At 45.3% G+C, this 22,321-nt stretch overlaps 1 protein-coding gene across 3 annotated transcripts; it reads left to right on the forward strand.

The window, feature by feature from the left end:
- The first annotated feature begins 1,295 nt into the window (after positions 1-1,295).
- On the forward strand, positions 1,296-21,475 carry Mat1a (methionine adenosyltransferase 1A). 3 transcript variants are annotated; one of them, XM_006997263.4, is made up of 10 exons: positions 1,296-1,693; positions 1,942-2,133; positions 6,319-6,396; positions 7,941-8,063; positions 10,796-10,908; positions 11,299-11,442; positions 16,696-16,914; positions 18,003-18,185; positions 18,479-18,612; positions 19,560-21,475. In XM_006997263.4, exons 2-10 carry the CDS (start codon positions 2,040-2,042, stop codon positions 19,660-19,662), a joined length of 1,191 nt encoding a protein of 396 aa, XP_006997325.1. In that variant the 5' UTR covers positions 1,296-1,693; positions 1,942-2,039; the 3' UTR covers positions 19,663-21,475. The 3 variants fall into 3 exon arrangements, with proteins under 3 accessions (XP_006997325.1, XP_015845886.1, XP_042140284.1); XM_015990400.3 differs by having other exon boundaries at positions 1,303-1,693; positions 1,776-2,133; XM_042284350.2 differs by lacking the exon at positions 1,942-2,133 and having other exon boundaries at positions 1,373-1,693.
- The last annotated feature ends 846 nt before the right edge of the window (positions 21,476-22,321 follow it).

Raw genomic sequence — 22,321 nt, forward strand, 5'->3', positions numbered from 1 at the left:
AGCTAGGCTGAATAAGTTGCTTGCAAGATTCTTCCCTCATTCTGAATTGGTGTTCAGGCTTCAGAAACCTCCTGCACACACTTCTGAAAGTTCTACTTCTCTATAAAGGATATCTTCTAACTAGCACCCTCTGACCCATGATGTTATTACTCATTTTGGAGTTCAAAGGAGAGTTGGCTTGTTTTCTGTCTTCTTGCTGGATTTAAGAACTTTGGTGAATTCTTGATTTAGACTTCAAGTCACCCTTGAAGCAAATTTATAACATCATTGTTACAGTTTTAGCTGCTAGGGTAACCTAGGTCTACAGTCCAAATTAAACATTAGCTTATACTGTGTCTAGGCTTGAAAGCAATGTATCCAAAAGAACTTTACAAAGAGACAGTGCTGTTGAAATAATTTAAGTACAAACAGGAAAGTTCTGTGCTTGCAGTGAGAAGGCCATTTGATCTAAAATCCCAGTCTGATTCTTCATTTGTCTGGCCCTTCCCAGTAGCCCTTTTTACTCCCACTTATAGCAATCATGTGCCTAAGCAAGTCAGCTCCCTCTTTGTTAAGTGCTTTTGATGGTGTGTATACACAAGCTGTCTCCTAACATTCCATATCGATTTCATATAGTTTGAATTCCCTAGAGCAACTGTGTTCACTAACTAACCTCAAGGTTTGGAACACTAGAATTTGTGCCAGGAAAAAATGTTTTAAGTGCTTGCATGAATGCAGAGGAGGGGGTTTTAGTCACTAAGATTATTTTTTGGGGGCCATCGCTTCCTCCTACCTTGTGCTTCCCACAGTCCAACTTGTATGCACAAAGTTTTGGTTGGTTACTTTTTATTGCATTCTAGAAGGAACTGGTTTCTCACCATCCTCTGTGATTTCAATGCCCTGTTTTTCAAAGATTGTAGGTCCGAGAGTGGGAGAAAAGCTGGGAACAAACACTATCATTTATGACATAGCTGAATAAGGATATCCTCAATCCTGCTTACTCCTGTTCTCAGGCAAAGCAAAAAGTAAGCAGGGAGTTGTAGGAACAGGGCGTTGATGAGTGGAACAGAACTGAATACATGGAAGTGCATCACATTGCATGATACTAGACTTGAATACCAATTTCCACATAATGGATCTGTTCCTCAAAATTATGTTTTTAAAAAGTAATGATCTTTGTTGCCTGGATCACCCTCCACCACCATCACCAAACACCTTGCTAGTTAATTGTTTGCAGGCCTCTTAGAGACATTGATGGTTTGGGTGATTTCTTGTGGCAGAAAAAATGCCGGCTTCAAACGCTATTCCTCTAACTAAAATGCATCTGTTGTGTAACGCTGCTACAGCTGGTTCAGAGTACAGGTGCTTGCTCTTGGCTCCTGCTCGGCCCTGCGGAGGTAGGGGGTGAGCCCAATCCAGATCAGGTGTGGGGGAGGAGAGGCGCACTCACAGCAGAGACCACAGTGTTGCAACCTTAGCCCATACCAAATCTCTGGGAGAGTTTCCGGCTGCCTGTATGTCTCTGTGAGTAACCCCAGGCCCCCAACTCTCCAGAGTGGGATGTTAACCCTGGAACCACTCAGAGATCAGGTAGGTAGCTGAAGGAAGTTTGAGAAGCACTCTCTGTCTGAGAGTCTACACATCGTTCTTCGCCTTTCAAGGACTACAGGCTTCCTATTTGATACATCAGAACTGAAGGCTGAAATTCCTCAAGGTAAGCAGACTCCCCTCCAGGAAATGGACTCCTCCAATGTCCTTACATGATTATGCAGGCACTTTCACTTTTCCATATATAGGAGTCACCCCGGAGCAAACTGTGACCGGCAGAAGGAAGTGACACATCTGTATTCCATCCACTCTCTGCCTCTTTGCCCATCCTTACCCTCTTCTCACACGCTCATAGGCACTTAGGCAGAAGCCATCTCTGTGACTCTGCCAAAGACCACCCTGTTGGTTTTGTAGGGAGAGGAAAAAAGAAAAAAAAAAAAAAGAATCTGCAGGCAAAGTTACAGCATTGAAGTTTTCACCTTGGAAAAGTGAAGGCGAAAAGGGTGGACACAATGAATGGACCTGTGGATGGCCTGTGTGACCATTCTCTAAGTGAAGAAGGAGCCTTCATGTTTACATCAGAATCTGTAGGAGAGGGGCATCCAGGTAAGTAGGTTGTTCTGAGCCCACAGGCAAGCCTGTCATCCCCAACCTGTGCCCAGAGAGTCACTTTTACTAGATACCTTAGAAACAAGGTTCATCAGTTGCTGTAGACTCTCTCTGAAAGAGTGTGAGCTAGTTGTAAAGCTGTCACCCATCATGAAGCCTATGTCCATGATGCTGCCACTCAGCATCTCAGAAGCAAGGGCTGGTTGCTATATACTATGTGTATTAGCAGAACTAAATGAAATAATATACTTTTGAGTAAAGCTTTCATCTATTTTCAGTGACCTATTAAACTCAATGGAGGATAGTCCTCAAGTGGGAACAAGTTTTACACATAAACCATGCATAGATTAGAAAGGAATAGCCCTGCATTCTAATTGGTGTTGAGACAGAGTTCCAGACTGCAAGGATCTCAGAGATGCTTTCTGACACAACTATAAACTTCCTAAAGATCAGTCATGTCAAATAACTGTTTCACAGGGGTCATCAAAGACCACTGGAAAACACAGATACTTACATTGCAACTCACAACAGTACTAAAAGTACAATTATGAAGTAGCAAAGAAATTTTTTCTTTTGGATTTTCGAGACAGGATTTGTCTGTGTGACAGCCCTTGCTGTTCTGGAACTCACTTTGTAGACAAGGCTGGCTTCAAACTCACAGAGATCCACCTGCCTTTGACTCCTGAGTGATGAGATTAAAGGCATGCAACACCACACCTGGTTAAGAAAATAATTTTATCGTTGGGAGATGGGGAGTCACCACAACATGAGAAACTGTATTAAAAAGTTGTAGCATTAGGAAGGTTGAGAACCACTGCTCTAGAGGAACATTCAAGCATTGTTTTGGTTCTTTAAAGGGGGATGGATTGTAATGTAGGGAAGCTAGAGATAATTCTCAGTAACAGGACCATGAGTCAGAAGTTCTGATTATAGGACATAGGTTGTTACACTTTGGAGTACAAAAGCATCACCCTTCAAGGCTTGATAAAGGCAAGGGCTGGGACTTAACTCCCACAGTGTCCAGTTGGATAGGTCTTGGTAGATCCTTAAGAATTCTAATTTCTAACAGCTCTAGGAGGTGCTGCTTCTACTAGGGTGGGAATATCACATTGAGAAACACTGTTCTGGGAGACCTCTGGGGTTAGGCACACTGATTTGAGGACTTAAGCACTTGTTCGAATTTATTTTGAGGGTTTACAGTGTGTGTTGACTTATCACCAAGTCCAATTTTTCCACCGTTCTTCTTTCTCCAAGAGCTTTAACTTGAAACTTCGTTTTGGACTTTTCAATACACTACACCTGTGTGCCTTATCCCATGGCTCTCAACCAAAGGAAATCCTGGCTGTCTTCTTCCAAAAGCATTTTGTTATGTCTAGGAACATTTTGGATTGTTACATCCTAGGGCTTGGAGGCAAGGTGCTCTTGGAATCTATTGGGTAGAGACCAGACATGTAGCTAAACATCACACAATACATGAGAGAATCTCCACCACCAAGAATTGTTTGGCACAAAATGTCAATAGTGTGACTATTGAAAAATCTTGGATCAGATCATTTAGTGTGAGGCTTCATTCTATAATAAATAGATGTTCTCATCATATTTCTTTATAGATCAATTTCCAGATCTATGTATGATTTTAGATACATCCCTGGTGCCTAACACATACTGGGCAACTCCATAGTTTCTGAAAGTCATCTGTATGTTAGAAGAACCTACTTTGCCCAGAGAAAGTGAGTTCTTTGGCACCCAGTTGCTACTTGTCTCGAGCGTGGCCCATTGTGCATAGCAGCAATGTGCTTAGTAGACAGAGCATGAAAACTTCTGTCGGTCCACTGACTGTTTTGCCTACTTCGTGGTCTCACTGTCAAATTTGTCTCATTTGCCATTCACTTTCCACTGTACAATAAGTGTCCAAGTAAGTTGGTTTCCTCTAGTGCTCAGTGACCTGTTTACCATCCATGGCTGAATTCTCCCACATCAGAAAGATAAAATTTACGTTTCTTATTAATCTTCCAAGAGAGCTACCATTGACTGTCTTAAACCTACCGATGACAGAAACTTTGAAAGCCTGAGCAGACTTCTCAGAAAGAATCCCTTCCAGGAAGGTAGTTCAGTGGTATAGAGCTTGCCTGGCATGTGCAAGTCCCTAGATTTGGTGGCTTCACCCCCGACAAGAAAAAAAAGATTTTAACTGTAGTCTCAATGCTTGGAATCTGGAGAAAGAGGGTTAAGACATCAAGATTACCCTTGGCTATATAGCAAGCTCAAGGCAAACTTCATGTGTGACTCTGTCTCAAAAATCCCAGATAGAAGTAGGAGGGAGGGGAGAGAGAGGCAGGAGGTCCCTCAGGGATTTAGGAATTATCAATCAGCTATCTTGATGAGCTTGTTGGACTCTAACTTCTCCCTACAGTTGTATTACCCTACATAGTGGTACCTGTGTGAGCTGGACCCTTTAAATAAATTGGATGTCCAGATATCTGTCTGTAGTTAACCTATGAATAGCTTCTAGGCATCCTGGATGGTCAGCATTGGCCACCATGTAATTTATTTTAGGATGTCAGGAGGCCTTTATTGATAAGAGTGGCAGAAGGTATGGACTCACATGTACCTGGATTTAAAATCAGCATCTGCCACTGACAGAAAGATGGATAGAACAATTCACCCTGTGTTTCATGGTCGTTTCTGAAGGAAAAAATAGAAAGTTTACATTTAAAGGCAAATTAATCAATATCTTAGTATTTACTTTTGAGAGCTAAACTTCTTGACTCAGGGCCTGAATTCTCAAAAATAATTTGTTGGGGCAGGAAAGATGCTCATGGGTAAGAGCACTCACTGCTTCTGAAGAAGACTGGGATGTGGTTCACAGCATTCACTCCAGCTTCAGGGGACCCAACATCCTCTTCTAGATGCCATGGGCACCTGTGCTCCCATGTGCACATTCTTCCACATAGATTACACACACGAATATACACAATTAAAAATAAATCTTTACAAAAACACTCTTAAAGAGCAGATTCTCGGGGAATTTTGAACATTATGTGAAAGACAATATTCACAAAATAGGAGTCTCTCATCTCTTAATTTGTTAATAGACACACTTTAACTGGAAAGCAGAAGTGAATTTGTGCACAATATCACTTGGTGATCTACATGTGAATCCTTTAGAACAAATGACAGAATAACGTCAGTTTCCAGCTCCTGCTGAATCTGTCAGCCCTATCTTAGTCCAGCTCTCAGGACACCTGAATTGCAGGAGGCTGAGTGACCAGAGGAGGATCTGAGAGCTTATATTGATGTTTCGCTGAGCAACAGTGGTGCATATGGCTTCCCTTGTGGTGTTCTCACAGATGGTACCATCTGCCTGGGCTTGTGTTTTGCATCTGATTGATTGTATCTATGGAGCCTTCAGTATGGTATTTATCTGGTCTTACCACTCAATACCTAATCTTACTGATGCTATGAAGGATTTTAGACTATATCTATAACTTTTCTAGATGTTAGAAATAAGGAATAGGTTTGGGGAATGAAAGACTTTTTATCATTATGTGAATTGCTTTGACTCTTAAAAGAGCTTGTTTTGAAATATATTTTCCTTTTAAGAAATTCTATGATTTTATGTAATGCATGTAATCAAAAAATGAGGTAGGAATTAGAAGAAATTATGAGTCCAAAATATTTTTCATTTCTGGGAGCTCATGAGGCTTTACATCTAGCCAAGGAGCTATTATATTGGCTGTTAGTGGCAGCTAAGGGAGGGAAGGTCATTTTTCTTCTGTGATTTAGCCACAGGCAAGTCTGTCATACTTCAGTAAATAATACCACATTCATGCTCATGCCAGCAACCCCAGTCAAACTAAGTGGGTCACTGGAACAAAACAGCAACGTAGTATAAGGGGATCCTAAGAAAAAGTTCAGAGGGAATGGAGGGCCATGAGAGGGTAATGGGATTTGAGCATGATCAAAATATATTATATACACACATGAAACTATCAGAGAATAAGTAAAAATTTCAAAATCTGATAAAATATTTCTCATTTCTGACATTTAAAAAATATCATTTTTATCTTTGATAGGTAGATTTGATAGGCAGACTGATAAAAATGTCAAATTATTTTAGCATTTAACTTTGCCATGCTTAACAATGATGTAATCTTACACTTAGTATTTCTTCTTATCCAGATAAGATCTGTGACCAGATCAGTGATGCAGTGCTGGATGCTCATCTCAAGCAAGACCCCAATGCCAAGGTGGCTTGTGGTAAGAGACAAGCACTCTTTTTGCTGGAGACCTGAGTATGTTGGACAGAAAAGTTCATGGTGGACATAAGACCATAGATTCATACTCGTCAGGCCCAAAGTCAATGTCCTCCTGTCTGCAGGAGATTTCTTCTTTAAGTGACCTTCCTGTGTTGTATCAGAGAGGAAAAACATTTTTAACCATGAAACAGATTCAACTAGAATTTTACATGAGATGTCATCACTACCATAAGTAGCAGAGGGCTGAGTGGGAACATGGCTTCCCTAACACAGGTTTCATTAGGAGTAAGGGAGCCTTTTTCAAAGTTAGATGAATCTCCCAGAGGAAGTGAAGAGCTCAAAATGCTTGAAGCTGTTTAGAAGCTCATTTTGATTGCTCTGTATGTCTGGAATATCCTCTGATTTTCTTTCCTAGCTTGTGGTATGCCTCAGATGTTAAAATAACTTTTGCATCCCATTTACCAGCAACCAAAAACTGCAGTTCCATCAACTGTCCATAACCAAACCAACAGCTTTCCAGAGGGTTATCATTGTTAAATAAAGCACCAAAATCCTTGTCTACATCCATACCCTCCAATGTTTCCTGGAGGTCCATGTAGGCCAAATAACTTTACTGTTGTTTGTGGGATAGGTTTTCCATCATCCAATCTTTGCCTGATAGAAGGGCTTGGCACACAAATCAGCCCTTGACTCTAGAGTCTTGAAGGCCCAGGTCTAACTTCTGACCTTACTAATGGGGCCACAGTGCTACACCAGGATCTTTGCAATAGCTTATGAGGCAAGAGACCTCATTATGGGGACCAGGGTCCACTGTCAAGGTCAGTGCTGGTTTCTCCTCTGCACAGACCTTCCTTCCTTGTCTAGAGACGTCTCAGACCATGTCATGTATGTCAGGTCCCCATGCTACTCTGAGGGTAGTTCTCACACTGATAGCTTTGAAATAAACAGTAGCACTTTCTGTAAATGTCTATCCACACTAGCTTCTTAGTTAGGGCTCTTGCTCCAGTTCTTAAAGATTCCATGAGAGCCTCTGGCAGCAGATATTCATGCAATTCCAGTTTTTAAGGAAAAATTCCTTCTGAGAAAGTTGGTTTGTCTTGATCTTTGGATCAGGATTTCACTCATTATAGCAGAGTTCTGGTATCGTGTGTGTGTGTGTGTGTGTGTGTGTGTGTGTGTGTGTGTGTGTGTGTGTGCGCCCGTCTGTCTGTCTGTCTGTATCACACGCATTCATCGTGCTCATTATGAAAGTTACATTACTTGAGACAGGTTAAGTAGGTTGTTTGAGATAACAGAAGCAGTAAATACTTGGCACGGAACTCAAATATAATTCATTCTTCCCAGAGCTTCATTCTCTGGCAGCATTTGAAGATGCTCAGTGGTTAATGCTGGGGTTGCTCTTTTTGTTGGCACAGTTATTCTTTCTTAGAAAGTACTCCTCATTGAAGCCCCCAATGAGTCTTTTCATCTCTATGTTGAGAGGTCTAGACCTTTGAGCTTCTGTCTGTTGGCCCATGACTGTTACCTGCCCTTCTTCCTTTCCAGAGACAGTATGCAAGACAGGTATGGTGCTGCTGTGTGGGGAGATCACCTCAGTGGCCATGGTTGACTACCAGCGGGTGGTGAGAGACACCATCAAGTACATTGGCTATGATGACTCTGCCAAGGGTGAGCATGGGCTTGCTGCATCTGTGTGCTTGTAGGTCTCTACTGAGTACTTCTGTTTCCCATAGGGAGTCAAATCTGATCCTTCAGTTTTAGAGAAATACAAATTCTGTCAGGTAAACAGCCCTTAACTCATCTGGTTCTGTGGAGGACTGCAGCTGGTGGGGCCAGCATGTATCCATCCACTATTGACAAGCCTCATTTAAGGTCCTGCCTTCCTGGTGTTGGCAGCTCCTAATGAAGGGAGTTGCCCTCTAGTGACACCATGTTCCATGCCAAGCACAGGTGCCAGTGTCTGTATATGTCATCTGACTTCATCATTCCGGAACCCCTGGTGTGTTTCTTATGCAAATGAGGGTATTCTGGCTTAGAGTATAAATACAGTGAGATGCCACCAGAGCAGGTAGGTGCTCCTGTACTTTCTACTGAGCCACACTGCATTTCACTATAGATGCAGAGAATGAAGACTCATTTTCAAGCACCTGGGCCTGGTCACAGGTGAAGGAGACAGGGAAACCCAGGTTAGCACCCATGCCAGGTGATGTAGGAGCTGAGACCTAGGGACGAGGTACAGGCCAGGCAAGGAAGTAAGGGGATGAGGAAGTACCAGGTAATACAAGCAGAACTGAGGGCTTTTCAGCAGATGTCACTGCTTAATGCCTGGGCAGGCCAGGAAACCACCCAGCCTGGGAGTACATCAGAAGACCCAGGGCATGCGCATCTGTTTGCAAAGATGTTTTGGTAGAGCTTCCAGTGCCCGTTATCCACACCAGCTTCCTGGATCCGGCTCTGACCCGAATTCTTAAAGCTTCCACTATATTCTCTAGCAGTAGATATTCATATTATTTCAGTTTTAATTTTTTTTAGATTTATTTATTTAAAGAAAAATTCCACTTGAGTTTCTGTTGGCCTTCTCTCAATTCCCAGAGGTCACTGTGAGAAATGTGTTGACCTTGGACAATCACAAGAAAGCTCACTTCTTGGGGGTTGGAGGTATTTTTAGAATGGCTGGGAAGAGAAAGAGTGCATGCAAGTTAATTTTCCTACTTAGGATGTAAGGGCTTCATAGAAGAAACTTATGGTCCCAGAGAACAGCATCTTGAGATCATACTCTAAGAAATCAAATTTATTTATTTATACAAATTTAGACCTTATTCAAGACCAAACTTTGCTTTAGATAGCAAAGAAAATTTCCATGTTCTTTAGAAAAGGCCAAGTGAAAGAGCACCACTCTGACTGAATTGTGCTTGGTTAACCCTAGGAAGATATATTATTTAGAGTCAATGATTAGGCAAAAAGGAAAAAAGTCTTAATACACAGAGCCCTTTGGCACCTCTCTAAAGACTATTCATTGATTTCTACATCAAAAACATCCACTGGGGGATGGTGGGGGTGAGGGGAGGCAAAGGGCAAACCACGTTTAGGGTAGAGGTACTGCTTGGCCTCAGATGACGCACTGTGAGGTGTACTATGTGAATCTATTTTCATCTTATGCAATAAGGGAGTGGAATTGCAGGAGTAAAATGTCCACGGATGCTAACTAGGAGCCAGTGAAGTTTGAGTGTGTGGGGAGGGGCCAGAGAAGAAACATTCTATCCAGAGATACCTAGGGGAGGTGGTAAAGTACTTAGCACTAGCCCTAAGTTTGTTGTCTAAAGGAGTTCTGGCTCCATGACAGGGGTTGCTGTTAGTGAGTTAGCACCTAGAATGCCAGAGGTGGACCCTCAACTCTGTGCTGCAGCTTTGAAGAAGGGGTCTGGGCCCCAGAGGTTTAACTTTTTTATTTGTCATAGGACCCTAGATCTAGGAATCTCACTAGATGGTTCACACACATGGTGCTTATTATTCAGGATGTGTGTATATAGTAAATACACACACACACACACACACACACACACACACACACACACATATATGAGCAAGGCATATAGTTGGGATTCTAATGACAACATTGGAAAGACCCTTGATTTTCAATCAGTGCAGGGATTGAAAATCCTTCCCTCTCTTTCCTTCCCCCATCCCTCAGTCCTCCATCCTTCCATTTCTTTCTTCCTCTCCTTTCCTCTCCCTCAGACAGGGTTTAATGTAGCCCAGATTGGCCCAAAACTCCATATGCAGCCAAGGATGGCCTCCTGCCTTCACTTCAAAAGTGCTGGGGTTAAGCTGGGCGGTGGTGGCACACGCCTTTAATCCCAGCACTCGGGAGGCAGAGGCAGGCGGATCTCTGTGAGTTCAAGGCCAGCTTGGGCTACCAAGTGAGTTCCAGGAAAGGCGCAAAGCTACACAGAGAAACCCTGTTTCAAAAAACCAAAAAAAAAAAAAAAAAAAAAAGAAGTGCTGGGGTTACAAGCAGGCACCACCATGCCCTACTAGTGCTATGATTTTCAAATGGGATTCTGGAGGGTTCCTCTGGGATATCTAGAGATATCCAGTCAGAGTGTCCTGGGTGCTGTCTGGCTTGTTTTGTTGTGGGTTGCCATATTTCTATGTAGGGTATACTTTTTTTAACCAAGGTATAATTGAATACAATAAAATATATCATGAAGAATCTTCTCTTTTGAAAGAGTTCTACACGACCATGGAAAAGAATATAAGGTCTTTCAACAACCTGGGCCTCAGCTCTGAATCAGAGGCTACCCCCCAACACTAAATGCAACATCAGTGATTGAGAAGTCCACCAAGAGACTTACAGTCCTGTCTTGACACATGTTCCCACTTGGCTTGCTTCTGCCCAGGCTTCGACTTCAAGACCTGCAATGTGCTAGTAGCTTTGGAGCAACAGTCCCCAGATATTGCCCAATGTGTCCATCTAGATAGAAATGAAGAGGATGTTGGTGCAGGAGATCAGGTATGTCAACTGTGTGAGGGGTGGACCAGTGTGGTTTGCTTGGACTGCGCTATGGTCCATGAGAAGAAGCAAGCTGGGCTAATTACACTGTTGGGTGGTCTCATCACTATATAGATCTGGGAAGGATCACACCCGCAGTAAGTTGAGCACTGATTGCGACATGGCAATACTGTCAGACTGTGCGGTAGAAGATTGTGCTTGCTAACGACAGCTGTTGGCTTGTCTCCTCCTTCCAGAGTGTTTGGGGTCAGAGGCAGTCTTCCCATTCTAAAATGCACAGTACAAAGTGTTCTGTAGGGGGTACCCCTCATAATTGTTGAAGCATCAAACAAAATATGAGACTTGTAGAATGTTACTGCTCTGAGCTCTAAGGCAGGTGTCCTACTCCAGGGTCTAATGTTCGGCTATGCCACAGATGAGACAGAAGAATGCATGCCCCTCACCATTATTCTCGCTCACAAACTCAACACCCGGATGGCAGATCTAAGGCGCTCTGGTGTCCTTCCCTGGCTGAGACCTGATTCTAAAACTCAGGTGAGTTGCATCCATCACCTCCTGCAGACATCCCTACAGAAACTTCAAGTACACCAAATCATTTTGGTTCTGGCAATATTTATTTTGTTTTAAATTCATTCCTTTACAGTTTCACAACACACACACACACACACACACACACACACACACACACACACACAATGTGCTTGATTATGTGCCCTGTTATCCTCCCTTTTCTCCCTCCAACTTCCATTAAGGCCCTTCTTTTTTTCTAACAAGTCTTTCCTCTCACTGTTATGTTTTTATTTGTGCGTGTAACCTACTGCATTTAATTACAGCTGCTTGTATGACCACGAGTAGGGGGTTACTTACTTGAATAAAGGTAACTTACCATTTATTGCCTATAGCTCCTCAGGAAGAGTGAGGTGTTATGTATGAGCTTGTCCTCTAACTATAATGAAATGTTGATAGGCCCAGCCTTGGGCAGATGTCATGCAGATAGCCAAAGCTGCTGTGGATTCATGAGTACGATGCCATGTCATATCCAGAAAACAGCATTTCACAGCTCTCCTTCCCATCTTCTGGCTCTTCTCCTGTTCTCTCCACCTCCTCATGCACCCTGTTCCCTGGACTTTCAAGAGGGTGATAGAGACATTCCACTCAGGGACAGGCACTCAGCAATCACTTACTCTCAGCACTTGGAACAGCTGTGTCTTTGTATTGTCATTACCTGTTGTAGACAGCATCTTCTAGAACCAAGGCTCATACATCAGCAGTTTAAGGATATAAATCTAAATATTTAGAAGGTATCATGTCTATTTAGTAAAGCAACAGGATTAGGTCCCTCCTAGGGCCTATGCTCTCCCCAGCCATGGGCTTTTGACCAGGTTTTCAGTACCAGGCATGAATTCCCTCCTGTGGAGGGAGCCTCAAATCTAATTAGAAACTGGTCAATTACACCTTGATCACGCTATTTTTAAGATGAAAATATTTTATTTAGGTACTCCATTTTGAAAAGAATCACTATTTGAAAACTCTTTCAGGCTAAACGTACTTTCCATCCTTACCCTCATTAAATTTTTATTATAAAAATATTTTAGCCGGGCAGTGGTGACACATGCCTTTAATCCCAGTGCTCGGGAGGCAGAGGCAGGTGCATCTCTGTGAGTTCGAGGCCAGCCTGGTCTACAAAGTGAGTTCCAGGAAAGGCTCAAAGCTACACAGAGAAACCCTGTCTCGAAAAACCAATATATATAAAACCAATATATATATATATATATATATATATATATATATATATATATATATATTCAGACAAATTTAAAATGTAACTTTTATTTTTATTTATTTATTTTTTAACATGTGTAGACTCTGATGGTTCTTCAATTCCTACTGAAGACTTATGTCTTCACCAGTTTCAGTCCCTGTCTTTATGTGCACACAGGTCTGGTCTCCCCACCTTGAGCAGACTGTCTCTCTGGGGCCCCTTTCCGTGTCTTTACTTCTCATGAAAGGCTTTACCCTTGACGTGTCCAGTTCCAGCACTGTGGGCCCTGACCTTCCTCCTCCCAGTCGTGTTGAAATCTATTTTTATTTGAAGGACAATGATGATGCAAACATGAGCACACGTGGAGCTCCCCTATCATTTTTCAGTCCCCTGATGGCCCTTGGCCAATGGCTGCCTGCCCGGCTCCTGTTCCATGTTCCAAAGTGTGTTGCCCCAAGGTCTTGGCACATCTTCTCTCACATTCTCTCCCTCTCTTCACACACTTGGCTCATCAATCTTCCACTGTGGTCCCTCCAAAACAGCAGCCCCATTTCGTACTCACTTTGTGAGCTCATGTGCTGAGAACCTACCACATGCTGCTCACTGTCACCTTTCACTCAGCTGAGGACTGCACAGCCAGTTTCCTAGTCCTGCTTGGTGCCATCTGTCTCCATGGTACTGGTATCCTGGGTTTCCTCAGATGAGCATCCCTCTCACTGCAGCCCAGCCTTTCCTGGAGTGGTCCTCATTCCACCCAAGTCAGCAATAGCACTCTATGCCCCCAAAAGGTTCTCCCTGCTTAAGAACTGCAGTTAATTTTTCCTCTTCACCATCTCTTTGGAATTTTTTGTAAGTTTCTACTTCCTGTGAGAGGAGGGCAGAATTCCCTTGCCATCCCAGCTTTCAGACTTTTATAATATTTCCACAATAACTTTCCTCTGCCTGCCCCCTACCTCCACTTTACTGACATCATTCCACTTGGGTTAGCCTTGGATAATAGGGCTTACACTTCATCCTTCATCTTATTTGGGTTTTTTTTTCTGGGGACAGTGAAGCCCATATCCTTATGAATGTCACTTCTGACCCCCACTAGACAGTCTTTACCTATCCTGCACTTGTGATTGATATATAAGCTTTTATGACCCAGTGCAGTAAATGTGTCTGTGTCTAGTTACTCCAACCACCCAGATGCATCCTCCTCAGTGAGGTGGACATTGCACTAAGCAGAAGTCTCCCATTGTCTCCACCTAAGGCAAGTGAGTACGCATATGGCCCCAATAAAATGTTGTCTTGGGTCTTCCTGTGCTATTTATATGAATCTTAAGGTGAACTTGGGGTCACCAGCATCTCTTAGGTATTGTAGGATGTTATGGGACAGGAGAGCTAACATGTAGACTATCCTGGTACCAAAAGAAAGGGCCCAGACAAGACAACCCCAGAGCAGGGGTAGGAAGAAGGCAACAGGCCCCCTGAACTTTCCTACCCTCTGGTAAGAGAGGAACAGAGGGAATTCTTTGAGACCAGCTGTAGTAGAAAAGGCCTCACTCATTTCCCCTGCATAAGAAAGAGGTTTCCAAGTCTCAGTAGCACCAAGGAAGAGAGAATGGAGTCTAATAGGACTCCCCTTCCTGAGAGGATACATTGAGTCCCATAAGATGCCAATATTTATGCCTATCACAGGGGGTCATGAGCCTGCTCTAGTCAATAAGGATATGGGCCTGCTGGGGGCACTAAGGGGGGCCTCTCAGCTGGCCACTGGAAAGCCCCACTGCCTCCTTGGTCTGCCTCCATGATGTGCCAGGAGAGGAGCCAGCTTCTTCTATGGTCCTTTTGTAAAGGATTTCCACTGTCACCTGTGTTGACTGTGACCAGGATGAGTCTTTCCACCTGAGCAAATTGCTGCTGCTGATATTGAGAATCAGGGTTGGCAGTCCAGTGGCTATTTTTGTACCTGGTCAGAGCTCTGTTTCCATAGTGTATTTTTCCCCATATCTGCTGACATAGCAAGATAAGAGCAGAGCTTGGGCCCTTTACCCTGCTACCCCGTTCTAGGAGTTCTGCAGGGATACAGCATGGTATTTGCCTGGAAGGGATTGGAGACATCAGGGCTCAGTAGAAAACAGCCAGGTTGGAGCACTGCCTCAAGACTGAGCCTCTTCCCAAATCTACGTGAGGTGGTACTGATCCTTGAGTTTGCCTCCTCCTTGGGAATCCATATCCCCCACTCTAGCTCCCTTGTGTGGAGCCCATTATGTGAATAATTCCCATGTGTGGACACTGCAGGATTTAAGGGTTAGTCCTCAATGATTATGCACTTGCTCATCTCATGAGGGTCAGATAGCAGGTGGCCAGGGCTCTTTCTCTCACTTCCTCTAGATCTCACTCTGTTGCTTTTTGGACCAGCAGGACACAGACCAGAAGTCTGATATATAGCCCATTGGCTATACTTGATCTTAGCTAAAAGACTGAAAAGTGGTAGATATCTTTGGATGACTGTCTAAGGCACTTTGGGCAGGCAGAGTCCTTATTGCAGCACAGCCCCAGCAAAGCAGTGCTTGCTGTAGGGTTCTAACTGGGCTCTAGGATGGAAAACTGTTCTGTGACTGCCAGTCAGTCAGCCAGACCCCTACTTAGGTATTTGGCATAGGCACACTTCTGTAAGCATCCCATGCCCCTAAGGTCTGTAGATACTGCTCTGATGGGTACATATTGTCTCAGGCAGCATGGACCCTGTAGCCCAGCATATGGTTCATGGCCTTACATAGCAAGTTTCTGCTAGGCAGAGCCTTGGCTATAAATCTCTGAGTCACACCTCAGCAATCTTGTGTGCCATCTTGATCAAGGTGTTTACACTCTGGAACCTAAGCTTTGTTGTCTATAGAATGGGGCAATAATGGTTACCAATCTTTGGCATGGCTTCTAGCATGCAAAGCTTGTTCACCCATTGCTGCTTTCTCGACCATCCTCATCTGCGACCCCCACAATCCTTCCACTCTGCAAACCCAGTGGGTCCTACCCGCTTTTCTTTGCCACCTAAGATACCAGGTGTCTGTGCCCAGTGATGTGTCATTAGACCACTGGGTCTCTAGAGAGCATTTCGTCTGTGCTACAGTGGGAGTGACAAGCTTTGGTTCAGCCTGAGCAAGGTTTGGCTCTTGGACATTTCACAAACTGGCTGTGTGATGTCAGACAAGCTCTCGTCTCTTGGTTTATCTTGTGTATAAAGTCGGGGGGGGGGTCTTAGATGTCATGTCTTAGATCTTAATTGGTAATATACAGGATGGGCATAGAACTGGACATGGTGGAGGTGAGTGTTTTAGGGGTTTCCATGGCTTGCCCTGCCAGTACCTGGTAAGCAGGATCCTGACCCCCACCCAAGTGGACACCACTTTACTTTCTTTTGGCAAAGCCTCAAGACAATGGGGATTCGGAGCTTGCTGCCCTTCTAGCTTAACTGTCCTAACTAGAGACTATCAGCCTGTCCCTACAGCTGGCAGAGTTTGCTGGTTCCAATGCGCTTCCAGGATCCTTCACCGAGGGTAGAGGGCCATTTGCCAGGCTCCTCTGTCTCAGAGGCTCAATATATGCCAACAAATATAGCCTTGGTTAAAGATCCTTCTTGGTTTTTCACATTCTAGGACCAAGGTACCCTTGTCTCTGTCAATGACAAGTGGCCTGTGAATTCCTATGTTCACTCATAGAAGTGGAGGGGGTCCATGGGAAGTGGCAAGAGGGTTTTGGCTAGAGAGGGTCACTGGTACTAGCAGTCTCTGGGATAGAAGGAGAAGGGCCTGGTCATCAGTTGAAAGACAGTGCCATGTGTGTGTGCCTCATGCTGTCATCTGTAGTCCTGAGCAAATTAACAAATGTAAGCGTATGTCATATTAACTCTCCAAAGAGCCTTTAAAGACAAGGGGACTCACTTGGCCCCTCAGGAGCTCAACCTGCCTCCCGGGGATCTGTGGCCAGCAACCATGCAGCCTTAGCTCAGGCCTGGGCCTCACAGCGTCTCCCTCGATGGACAGGTGACAGTTCAGTACACGCAGGATAATGGCGCGGTCATCCCTGTGCGCATCCACACCATCGTCATTTCTGTACAACACAACGAAGACATAACCCTGGATGCCATGCGAGAGGCCCTGAAGGAGCAGGTGATCAAAGCTGTGGTGCCAGCCAAGTACCTGGATGAAAACACCATTTACCACCTGCAGCCAAGTGGGCGCTTCGTCATTGGAGGTCCCCAGGTGAGCATTAGTCTCTGGGGAAGGCCCTCTTGCTGGATCTTGATGACTAAACTGCTCGTGTCTCAGGAGACACTGATGGCAAGAGGTAGTTCCGTGTGACTTAGCAGCGTCTGCCCATGAACTAAATGCACTCGGTGAACTTTGGCCTACAGTGAAGACACTCTGGGTATCTGTTAATATGTAAAAAGGGGGACGTGTATATAGGAATCTCCACTTAGTGCTGTCAAGCCCTACCACGCAGGCATTCCAAATGCTATCATGCCTGTCCACAGCCACCATCACATCTCCTTACTTGGTCAGGCACCCACTCATCTCTGTAGTGCTTGCTAATGGCTGACTTTCCCAGGCTGTACTTGCTGAACATTTGCTGTGGGGGTCTCTAGCTATTATAGACAGGACAACAGAACCGGAGTTTTATAAAAGCAGATAGAGCTGTTGCCCCTTTCTCCTCTATGTACACAGAACTGGGGATATAAGGATTGGCAGAGCTGACTGTATTGTCCCAAGGCTGAGCCCCCATAACAGGTTCTGTGATCAGACAGTGTTGGTATTGGGCAGAAAGAAGGTTAAATTCCTTGTTTTCTTGAAGGATGATGTCTCAAAATCTAGATAGGTAAGTATAAAGTGTGGCTCTCTAAATAGGATTAGAGTAACTCACTGGATTCTCACCAAATTGTTAAAAATAGCTACCTTTCAAAGGGATTTCCTGAAGTGCTGTTGTACAGAGCACATTGTGAAATGAGCAACAGGCAGCCTTGGCCAGAACTGCAGCCCTAGGCTGTATTTATTGCAGTACAATTCCCACCACAGGTGGACTATTTCTTATGATGAACTCAAAAGGGAAGGTATGACCCCAGATGACCTCTGGCCCATCTCCTACACTTTCTAATGAGGCTTTGACTGGTTGCCTGATTCCCATAGCTGGTCAGTACCAGAACTGGGACAAGAGCTGTTGATTTCTGCCTGATTTAAAGGGGCCTTTGAGAATGTCCGCAGGTGACTCAGGGCATCTTCTCTGAGGGCTTCTGCCCCATCCAGCATTTAGAGCCACTGGTTCTCATCTCTTTTCCATTTGTTTCCCTCTACAGGGGGACGCAGGTGTCACAGGCCGCAAGATTATTGTGGACACATATGGAGGCTGGGGTGCTCACGGTGGTGGTGCCTTCTCGGGAAAGGACTACACCAAGGTGGACCGCTCAGCAGCTTATGCTGCCCGCTGGGTGGCCAAGTCCCTGGTAAAGGCTGGGCTCTGCCGGAGAGTACTTGTTCAGGTAGGTGGACCCCATCTTGTCCTTGCTGAAGGCCCCAGCCCCACCTGGAGTTAGGAGATACTGGCTCAGTGGGAAGGCCCCCTCTTCGCCATTGGCTGCAACTATGCATATATTGCATTGGCCACCATGGCTGGCCCTGGAAAACTAGGGAAGGAGAGAACACACCCGAAGACGGAAGGGCTGCCAGACAGGAGAGTTAGGGGTCCTGTTAGCAGAAGAAGTGTGGTCCCTGCTGCTCTGCTCTGTGAAATCTCTCTGAGGGCCTCAGCCCCTGACCCAGATCTTTCTGGAAGGTGTCCTATGCCATTGGTGTGGCAGAACCACTGTCCATTTCCATCTTCACCTATGGGACCTCCAAGAAGACCGAGCGGGAACTGCTAGAGGTGGTGAACAGGAACTTCGACCTCCGGCCCGGTGTTATTGTTAGGTAAGTGCTGTCGTGCTGCCGTCACATGGGACCTTGCCACTCCTACACCCAGGTGGACACCTGAGCAGAAAAGGATTTGCAGTCTCTTACAACAGGAGGGTCTCAAGTCCTGGCCCCTCAGCACAGTTCCTGGCCCTGAGGATAGTTCATGACCCCAACTTGGGGTATCTGGCTTTCTCTCTCTTTCTTTCTTTCTTTCTTTCTTTCTTTCTTTCTTTCTTTCTTTCTTTCTTTCTTTCTTTCTTTCTTTCTTTCTTTCTTTCTTTCCTTCCTTCCTTCCTTCCTTCCTTCCTTCCTTCCTTCCTTCCTTCCTTCCTTCCTTCCTTCCTTCCTTCCTTTCTCTCTCTCTCTCTCTCTCTCTCTCTCTCTCTCTCTCTCTCTCTCTCTCTCTCTTCCTCTCCCCCCACCCCCAGGACAGGGTTTCTCTGTGTAGCTTTGCACCTTTCCTGGATCTCGCTCTGTAGACCAGGCTGGCCTCAAACTCACAAAGATCCGCCTGCCTCTGCCTCCCGAGTGCTGGGATTAAAGGCGTGCGCCACCACCGCCTGGTGGTATCTGGTTTTCAGCTGAAGGAGGCCCAGCAGACACTGTCCCTGGTGAGGCCATCTTTGAGCAGCTGTGGAATCTCGGGCCAGATGCCTAGAAATCCAGTAGGCAAGTCCGTTCTCCTCACAGGCTCTCATGGCATCCTTATTTTCTGGTTTTTGGCTGTGAGAGCACTGGTCTAGGCAATGCAATAGAGTAGAGAAAGTTACTTCAGGTGGCATTCACATCCTGGTCTGGGTGTGTTAGCGCTCAGCTGTCTCTGACTTTGGAGTTCTTAACCTGAACAGGATGGGGCTGTGGCACAGATAGGGTGCAGGTGTGGGTGGGAAATCTCTCCTTGTACCACCCCTACAGCCTACCCTTTCCCACTTAAAAGTGATCCTTGCCTCCTCTGACTGCAGGGACTTGGACCTGAAAAAGCCGATCTACCAGAAGACTGCATGCTACGGCCACTTTGGGAGAAGCGAGTTTCCCTGGGAGGTCCCCAAGAAGCTTGTGTTTTAGAGCTGATGGGAGATTTGGCTTTGTTCCATACTCTCCTCTTCTCTGGGATCTGGACTCCCAGATCTCCTAGCCTCCCCCTGAGTGCTCTCCCTGCTCCTACTCTCAGGGCAAAGCCAGCTTCTTCTAATTTCTCCCTATCCAGCATCTGCAAACATCTCATGAATGACATGGCAAGTGACTTTCTGGTGTGAGGTTATCAGGTCTCCTTGCAAGGATAGTCAGTGTTCCCTGTCTGTCCCTCAGATTACAGCAATATTGATTTTGTGAAAAATTCACCTTGTCAGGTATGAATTTGCTCCCTCATCTCCTGCCATAGTCTGAACCTGACTAGGCCATCCCTTCCTCCCTCCTGGGTAGGCATCTGCCCAGATGAATGTATTGCATATACCTCTGGCTTCCCCTTCACATTTGCAGCCAGAGCTCCTGTTCTAGGGCTTTCTCAAGGCTCCTCTGAAACTGGGTATCTGCCACATATAAATATGGTCCATGTCCCCTGAGCATTTGCACTGTGTGAGGGACTGAGCTGTGTGTTCATCACAACACGATAAGATGACATCTTTATTATCCACATTGACAGATGAGGAAGCTGAGGCACAGAGAGTCTATGGAGCTCTCACTAGTCTCCACAGCCACATGTATCAGAGCCAAGAAATGGATCTAGGATTTTCACTCTATCTGCCTTACATCTGCATCCCAAACCAGATGTTGGCCTGCATGATGACCAAGTAGATTGACTTGAGGATGTGGCCTTTTATTTAAGGCCTTGACTTCCTGGAAATTAGGAGTGAACCCAGTGGTTCTTGGTGAGCCCTGGACAGTGTTCAAGGAAGTCAAGATGGAAACTTTTAAGTGTCTCATTTGTTCTGAAAGAGAGCTCAAGGCAAGCTTGGTATCTTGGCCTGTCAAGCTGGGCTGAAGTCTGGAATAAAGAAGTTTCATGGTCTTAGCTCCCATTATTCAAAGACAGGTGTGTGAGTCCTCTGGGCATGGAGTCTGATCATCGACAGCCCCATGTGTTTCTATCCCCATAGAGGGGAGGCAGCAGCTTGTTCCAGCACAGGCAACAGGCCTCTGGTAGGTTACCCTGCCCTCTCAAGGCTTTCTCCTTCCCTGGACCCTCATGCTTATGCTGCATAAATGCTGCTTTAGAAGTGAATGACCCAGGTGCATAGCCAGCCCCCAAGTAGTGTACAAGTTATCCAGCATCTCATGAGAACTGGTTTTAACCAGGTAGCCTTTGCAGGCCATATCTGTCCACCAGAGTCCTGGAAGCCACATGTTCCTATGCTGTCCCATCATGATCAGCACCACAATCCAACTTGTCCCTAGCCAGAGCCTCCTCACAGCAGACCCTCTCCCAGTTCCCAGGGACATGGGTTCAGGAAGGGACCTGGCTTACAGTGCTGTTTCTGGCTAGGAGAAGGGCTGGGAAGCTTTATGAAGGAGCAGATGCCTTGTATCTGTGCCTCGACTGGACCCCAGAGACCCCAGATTTCCCCTTTTCACAAAGGTGAGGAATAGCAGAGGGGAATGCCCTAATGGCCAAAAGACTTGGAGCTGTGTGTGACATAGAAGATTGGGTCTCTCCATAGGTTTCCTGGCTGCCTGGAGCCAAGTTCCTCATAGCAAGGGAAGCAGATGGTTGAGTTCCTGTAACTTAAGTAATGTCTAAATAAAAATCCAGAATTATATACTTCCCCTAACCCTAAGAGTAATGAGACTCTTTTTTCCTTTCAACCTTTCATATGAAACAAAGCCAATATTTGTTACCATTACCTGATAGTATGATGAATAAAAACTCAAGGAGCAATGACTCTGTGCTTTCTGTACTTGTGGTGTGTGTGTGTGTGTGTGTGTGTGTGTGTGTGTGTGTGTGTGTGTTCATGCATGTGCATGTCCAGGGGATGACACTGGGTGCCCTCTCCATCATATTCTGCTTTATTCCCTTGAGACAGAGTCTCTCACTGAACCTGGAGCTAGTCTGGTGGCCATAAAGCGCTAGTGATCCTCTTGTCTTCAGCCCCCACCACACCATGCTGGAGTTACAGGTGTGCACATGGCCACACACACCTTTTTTAGATGAGTGCTAAGGATTTGGACTCAGGTCTTCATGCTTGTATAGTAAGTGCTCTTGTCCCCAAAGAGGTCTCCTCAGCCCCAATATGCTTGTTTATCTGTCTGCAAAACCTGAGCTGCTCCACTGTGGAGCACTTTGACTCTCCCATTCCCAGAGAAGCTGGGTACCATTTTCAGGATTACCTCAACCCTGACCTATATGGGACCTCCCCCAACCCCCATGCACTAATTTTTTTCTCACCAACTAGCTCCTGTCTTGCCACTGAATTATTATATTTGCACCATGTCCATGTGAGTTAGAGATACTTAGTAATTCCTCTGGTAGCCATCAAGTCCTGGGGCTGTATTGAAGCAAGTGGGGAGCTGGAACCTATGCACTATTCTAGGAGGAGGTGTTGGGGAAGGAGTCAATTTTGGGACATGTGCTCACATGCAGGCTGAGGGCAGGGCTATATTGCTCTTCATTCTCATCACCTGGGTTCCAGGAAAGCCTGGGGTATAACTAAGACCCAGGCCTATTGCAGAGAGAAGAGCAGAGAGGCAACAGCCAAAGACAGGTTGTCTCAGGTCTTACATGTGGCTG

The sequence above is a fragment of the Peromyscus maniculatus genome, chromosome 9 (genome assembly GCF_049852395.1).
Source record: "Peromyscus maniculatus bairdii isolate BWxNUB_F1_BW_parent chromosome 9, HU_Pman_BW_mat_3.1, whole genome shotgun sequence".
Classification (NCBI taxonomy): Eukaryota; Metazoa; Chordata; class Mammalia; order Rodentia; family Cricetidae; genus Peromyscus; species Peromyscus maniculatus.